At 43.8% G+C, this 7,241-nt stretch overlaps 1 protein-coding gene across 1 annotated transcript; it reads right to left on the reverse strand.

The window, feature by feature from the left end:
• Positions 1-216: 216 nt before the first annotated feature.
• Positions 217-6,793, reverse strand: LRRC59 (leucine rich repeat containing 59). Its single transcript, XM_069952212.1, has 8 exons — positions 6,704-6,793; positions 4,615-4,726; positions 3,901-3,960; positions 3,399-3,557; positions 3,137-3,241; positions 2,215-2,287; positions 1,957-2,136; positions 217-1,134 (listed from the first exon to the last, which is right to left on the reverse strand). Exons 2-8 carry the CDS (start codon positions 4,717-4,719, stop codon positions 893-895), a joined length of 924 nt encoding a protein of 307 aa, XP_069808313.1. The 5' UTR covers positions 4,720-4,726; positions 6,704-6,793; the 3' UTR covers positions 217-892.
• Positions 6,794-7,241: the final 448 nt, after the last annotated feature.

A 7,241-nucleotide genomic window follows, 5' to 3' on the forward strand; every position in this document is an offset into this window, starting at 1 on the left:
CAAATGGGAGTAAATTTTACCACAATTTACACCTGCTTGCAGGTCTCCTTCACACCATTATCCACCCACATGGAAAGCATCTTTACCTGGCACAGCCTTTGTAAATGTGGGCCAAAGTGTATATTTGAAGATTAGTAAGAAGTAGTAAAGTCTCTTACCATGAAGATACATATTTCATTTGAGGCACTAACACAGAATGATTGTCCACACTAAAAACATGTTCGCACAGTTGCTTCATTTTAGATGCAATGGAGTAATAAAGATAATTGGGTGATAAGGTGACCATACCCTATACATTAGTCCATTTCTATAGGTATGCATTTATTAGATGATGGTGCGTGTGCAATGTAATCTGACAGCTGCTAGAAAACAGACAGGGTATTATCATTGATTTGTAGAAATAAAAGATCAATTGGAGTCAGGAGGGAACATTACAATAAACTTTACAATGTTACATGACCATTAAAACGATCATGAACTTTTAGTTCCAAGCACTTCATTCATAAATCCATTCCAAAAACCTGAGTTAAAAAAGAACAGGAATGGTTAATGGAATCCACTGTTATGAAGCACAATATTGCCTATTAATGTGTATATAGTAATGCATATAAAAATATAGAGGGTCATTGTGTATGTATGTGTATATATCTGTTTTGTACCAATCCCTGTCCAATAAAACAGACCACAGAAATGTTGCAGGACAACCCTTCCCTCCCCCTCCCCCCCATCATCATAAAACGGAGCAAGATCTGCAGTCTTTATGGTGTCTCCAGCATAAAAAAAATCCTCTTTAAGACATAGGGAAAGTCTTACACATATATGCATGGAGGAGCCCCTAGGCTTTGAACACCCCCCCTTTTCTTTCCAAAGGGGCACAAATGTTCTTTAGCCATTAGGAACGAGAACCCATCTGAAGGACGCTCTCCAGTATGTGACAGTTTCTCAGCGTTCTCATTGTCTCTTCATAGACTGTAATGACGGTGGAGCACACACTTTGATTCTGGAGCTGGGTGTAACGGCATACGACTATACTTCCCAGAAGCATAACGAACACAAACAATATCATCCGCATCACTACACCAAGCCTTGAGCTCCGCCTTGGTTTCTGCTTGTGTACAGGTTTACTAGGAATCTCTGCAAAGAAAATGTTTAAAAAAAGAAACTGTTTAGGTGCAGCTTACTTAGCAGTTATGCAGTACATCACAGCTATCTGCTGGCATCCTGCCATGGAAAGAGTGCCAAACTATACTGTGGCAGCCTGCAGAGGGCCCATTCATATCAGTTTCACATGGTTTGCACAAAAATCTTTGCCTTTTCCCTGGCGTAGGAGGAGGACAGCTTGGCCTAGCAGGCGTAAATCATAGCAGAAATTTACATATACACCTGCCAAGCAGCAGCCACAGGCTAGATTTACTAGGAGGCGTACGCCTCCTAATAAATCTGGCACGGGACGGATATTTAATGTAAGATTGGCATACAGCTACGCCAGTCTTGATAAATAGACACTTCTGTATAGCACGTATAACAAAATCCAATGGAACGCTGTTCAACTGCTCTGTCATGTTTAGGAAACTACATCTTTTCTTAAAACTGCCTCATGTTACCCTTACTGGAATGCCTTTTTGGAAAAATTTTAAAATGGGGTGGGATGTTCCAGATAATCCAGTCTAAATTTTTCTGGATCAGAGTAGGGTTATAGGGTGAACGTTATGGACTCTTGTCTCTTTTTTTTTTTTTAAACCTTATTTATTGTATAAACGGGCATCACCATTCCTTATGTCAATAGGCTGTGTCTCTACACAGTCTGATACTGTCAGCAGTGACGGAACAATGTATGGGTACATAAATGGTTAAATTCATTGAATAATTTGCTCATAAATGCCTTACATATAAACTATGGGTAGAATATGTGTAGCCCCATAACAAAGAATAGTAACTGGTGACTATCAGACTCACTATGATTGTCTGTAGGCTCTGTTTCCTTCTTCTTCATCATCATCATCTCTTGCTGAGCTGCCTGGAGGGCATCAAATTCCTTCCTCTTGCGTGCTTTCTGCAGAGCTTTCTGTTTACGCCGTTGTTCTCGCTCCCTCTCCTCTTTCTGTCTCTGCTGAGCCTCACGTTTCTGTTTCAGAGCTATAATGAAAATTATGCTTTAAGACCTGAACACAGTGCTCCGAGCAAAAATTCCCTCCAGCAAATATATGGACAAACCTTGCTCTTCCAGGAGCTTCCGCTGCAGTTCTTGTTCTTGCTCAGCCTGTAAGACTTTCATATACTGCAAAACCTGTACAAAGAAAGATTAAATACAGGTAACTATTTGTCATATCAAACAGTCACTTCTACCACAATTCTATCACATCTACCACAACTTAGGCTCTGTTCCCATCAAATATCCACGTGAATCCATAGACACAGTCTCGATCACAACAGATTTTTGTCTTCTACTTAGCATTAAACCCCTAAAAAAATATATATCTTACGTTACTGAGAGATGTAAGTTAAAGTGTTACAGTCATAGGTAATATCTTTTGATATGTCATCAGACATGTCAGAAATTATTGATTGCAGCGAGCCTCACTGCTGAGACCCCCTGCACTCCCGAGACAGCGAGGGGGAGTGCGTGGAAGTGCACTCCACTACCCGGCTGGCTTAAAGAGGATGTACCACCAAGTACATCCTCTTGAATGTAACACACCGATTCTAATGGAGCAGCGTCATAGAGGGGAGGGAATTCCCTCCCACTGGGGGCGGGCTGGCCGACCTCCAGTGCTTCAGCACGGCCAGATACCGCTGGATAGAACGGCGCCGTACACAGGAGCCGGGCTGCGGTTCAAAAAACGGACCGCGGCACCAGCTTCCCCATGATGGCGCCGTTCTATCAGTGTGTTAAATTCAAGAGGATGTACCTGGTGATACATCCTCTTTAAGAGCCAAATATTTCACTTCATCTGATGCCAGCCAGGGAGAGATGCATTCTGCCACGCACTCCACTCAGCAGGATTGTGGCGGATCTCAGGAAAGATGACATATAAAAAGTTATTGCAAATAACAGTAAGGCTTTAACCCTTTCATATAGGCTTTAACCCTTTCATCATACCAAATACAATGCTACAAACAGCAGCTTTATCCTCACCCTCTGGGCACACTCTTTACATTGTTTTTCATCTAGGCAGTCTCCGGCTACTTTTGCCAGATCAGGGTTCAGAGGATTGTCTTTCAAGTCCAGCCACTTCAAGCTCTATGTGGGGAAAAAAAGTTAATACATGTTTTACATCACTGCAGTTGTGAACCAGACACTGTAAAGGTTATCATGGTACCTCAAACAAGATTTGCATTGCTAGGTCATATCCATTGCTCCCCATAAGGGATAAAAAAAAACAGTCTCTTCTCTTTACCTTTAACTGGGCAAAGGTACCAGGCAGCGCTGTTAAACGGTTCTGTAGCAGGTCAAGGTGCTGTAGGTTCACCAGTCTCCCAAATTCCGAAGGAAGCTGTAGTAACTGATTCTTGCTGAGATCCAACCTCACAATGTGAGTGAGAGTGCAAAATTCACCCTGGAAAGGCAGTAGACAAAAGTACACTATAGGATTTTACACATCAGTTTGGTAGATGGACTGTCAAAGCTTCTGGCATGTGCTGGTGACATGTCAGATGGATTGATTGATTGGTGGAGGGTCCCTCTGGTAGTCCGTACACTGCACATGCCACACAGAGAGTGGAGCCGATAAGATGCGAATGGGCACCATGCTCATCGCCACTGCCTGTTCATTGTACAGCCTGTGAGGGTCTCAGCACCAGGACCCCAACTGATTAAACCTGAGATTCTGCCAGAATGTGACAGAAGTTTATTACAGAGATAAGTACCCTTTAATGATTCTGTGCCATGCAGCATCTTACCGGTAATGTTGTCAACTTGTTGCAAGAAAGATCCAGTACTGTTGCCTTGGGAATAGCAGCCTGAATGGAGAACACAGAAAATGGATTAATGGAAAAGAATTAAACTAAAGTATTAAACTGAGTACAATGGCTCTCTTAGTACCTATGTGTAGGGTATGTAACCGGCCTCTAATACAGACACAAAAATGCACATGAAATACAGCATTGTAAATTTAAACCTAACAATTGGCAAGTTAAGTGTAGCCTGCAATCACCAGTAAATCGCGGCACAGCCACCATCACTTGTGATCCACACATAACTGTGGTCTTGCTACTGTGTAAAGAGGCAAGACCTTGTCTGTAATTCAGAACTGCAAGTAGAAGCTGCTTTGGGTAGGACTGCGTGTAAAAGCAACCTAAAGATTCCTTAATAAAGATCCTGAGTCATAATGTGATCCTGCATGCTGCTATTTGTCTACCTGTTTTGTCTTTTCACATTTGTCTGAACCTGCAGACTGGCTGCAGCACCATTCTGTGCACAAACCTACAGCTCTGCCTGCATCCTGAGGGGAAGGCTGATTCTTTTATTTATTTTGCCTTATAAAAAAGGGCTTTATAGCATTATAAGGTCTTAGCAAAAGCACTGGTGGTCAGTGGGATTTCAAGAACAATAGTTTGTTCCTCGGCAGTTGTACCAGGTCCAGCAAACAAGTATATCAGAAGTCAGTCACTTACCAGGTCTCGTACTGGGACTTCACTCAGATCACATAAACTTAGGTCCAGCTCATTTCCATCCAGTTTGTCTCTCAGGTTTCCGGCTTTTCCAGCAGCTCTTGACATCTTACTACTGAAAAGAAAAGGTTTAGAGTTTTTTGACTGTTTTCCATAAATATCAGATGGGTACGTACAGGATAAACTTGTCATAGTGGTGACAAAGAGAACACCAATTATAGCTGTACTTTCAGCTGATATGCTTTTGACCTATGAGGGCTACCTCTGTGTATTATTGTGTTCTCAATAAGCTAATGCTCCCCTCTATAGCAAACGTGTCACAGCCATGTATTACATGGTAGTATTATTTTTTATTGGATCCTGCTCTATGGAAACATGCATAAGTATGTCAGGGGATTAGAGTCTGTACCTAGTCATGTACCTGGTTTCTCCAGGCGAAGTGTCAGAGGCCAGCTGAGAGATCGCCCGTTCAGCCAGTCAGTGACTGGGATGGTGTCCCGCCCCAGTCACTGACTGGCTGGGTGGACAATTACTCAGCCAGGGAAGTGACGTTGCAGCTAGTAGAGCTGCAAGCCATTGACTGATGTGAATGGGACCTGGGAGCGATGCATCAGAGGCACGGGGATGGGCGAGTTCAGTCGTTTACTATTTTTCTGCCCCCACCAGCCTGCCTGCAGTTTATGTACTTCCATGGGATTTCTCCTTGAAGAAAATATTAATAATATACACATATTAATAAGCTATGCTTGCCAGTTTAGTCACTTCCAGTACCTCCGCCCTGGTTCTGCCCACCAGGCTTTATTACTTGGCTGCAGCCATGAAGCATCTGTATGCATAAGTAACCGCTGCAGCCAATCACTGGCCCACACAGGACCACTCAGGCCAGTAATTGGCTGCATCGGCGATATAAATATATGGGCACATCATATCTACTACAACAATGTCCAGTGGGGAGGACGGACATGATACCACCGAGCTCAGTGATTGGCTGCAGTGTTGATATAGATACATTGGCACACCATCACTACTACAGCAGTGCCCTGGGAGAGGACTGACATGGCACCATGGACTGCAGTGGTGATATAAATATACAGCCACACCATCACTAATACAACAATGCCCTGTGGGAGGATGGACATAAGACCCCTGAGGTCAGTAGGTGGCAGCAGCTGTAACTTGGATATAGGAGCACACCATCACTACTGCAATGCCCCACAGAGACGACTGACATGACACCACTGAAGTCAGTGATTGGCTGCACTAGTGATATAGATACATGGGACACCATAACTACTGCAACAATGCCCTGGGGGGAGGATGGACATGAGACCCCCCTAGGTCAGTGATTATATAAATATACGGCCACACATCAGTAATACAACAATCCTCTGGGGGAGGACAGACGTGAGACCACTGAGGTCAGTGATTATATAGCTATACGGCCACACATCACTAATACAACAATCCTCTGGGGGAGGACAGACGTGAGACCACTGAGGTCAGTGATTATATAGATATACGGCCACACATCACTAATACAACAATGCTCCAGGGGAGGACGGACATGAGACCCCCGAGGTCAGCGCTTATATAAATATACGGCCACACATCACTAATACAACAATGCTCCAGGGGAGGACGGACATGAGACCCCCGAGGTCAGTGATTGGTGGTCACACCATCACAACTACAACTCTACCCAATGATGGTGATTGAAGGGACAGCCCTTGGAGCAAGGATTAAACTGGTGCATAAAGCTGTGATTTTATTTTAACACAATCTGTGGTCACATCTTTAGAGAAGGCAGAACCCCCCTTTAGGGTGCGTTCACACATACAGGATCCGCAGCAGATTTGATGCTGTGTTTAGTTAGATTAAATCTGCTACGGATCCGCAGAAGCAGAAAATCCGCTGCGTATCCGGTACGTGTGAACGTACCCTTAAAGTGCGTTTCCATATTAGAAGTTAGAGTGCGTATACCCCTTTAAATCCCTCTCCTCTCTAACAAGCAGGCGCTATGGCAGCTCTTCCCTCCACCCAGCACACACGTCTCTCATCATTCTCTCCATTTCAGCCCATTCAGGTTACTTACAGTCTTCCTTATCTAGTGACACGACACCAGTTCACACTGAACCTTCTCTGTGCAGATCTGCAGCGGCTTCCTGATCCACGTCACATCTACACTGGCCAAACCAACAAGGTGGGCTGAGTGCAGACGACAGCGAGAGAGCAGAGGGCTAGAAATCAGGACAGCGCCACCTACTGGTCGGAGTGTATAACGCTGCCCAGACTGATGATACCCAGAAGCAGCATAGTGCAGGGCATTGCTATTGGAGGCATTGGTTGATGGATTTTACTGGGAGCCACTAAATGTGCCTTTGCTTATGTTGTATGGAGAGAATTTTTGTTATGTCACAGTATGTTATGTCACATAACTTTTTCCCCTTCAGCATATCCATATGATGCTTCATTGTTCCACTGCAGGTTGTAGAACGTTACAATTGTGAACCAAATGTGGTGTTGATTGTGAACTAGAAATGCCGCCATATCAGACTCGTCATACCAAAGTAATCCATTGTTAGGTTTATTTTGCGTGTCAATACAAATCTATATAGTTTGATCTGAATTTT

The sequence above is a fragment of the Dendropsophus ebraccatus genome, chromosome 14 (genome assembly GCF_027789765.1).
Source record: "Dendropsophus ebraccatus isolate aDenEbr1 chromosome 14, aDenEbr1.pat, whole genome shotgun sequence".
In the NCBI taxonomy this organism is placed as follows: Eukaryota; Metazoa; Chordata; class Amphibia; order Anura; family Hylidae; genus Dendropsophus; species Dendropsophus ebraccatus.

What these genes read in the sequence shown, in the direction of transcription:
- LRRC59 (XM_069952212.1), bottom strand. Translation starts at nt 4,719, where the DNA reads ATGTCAAGAGCTGCTGGAAAAGCCGGAAACCTGAGAGACAAACTGGAT. An exon ending in ACAAGTTGACAACATTACCG is followed by an intron (nt 3,558 to 3,900) that starts GTAAGATGCTGC and finishes CTGCCTTTCCAG; the next exon opens with GGTGAATTTTGCACTCTCAC. An exon ending in GAAGCTCCTGGAAGAGCAAG is followed by an intron (nt 2,137 to 2,214) that starts GTTTGTCCATAT and finishes TTTTCATTATAG; the next exon opens with CTCTGAAACAGAAACGTGAG.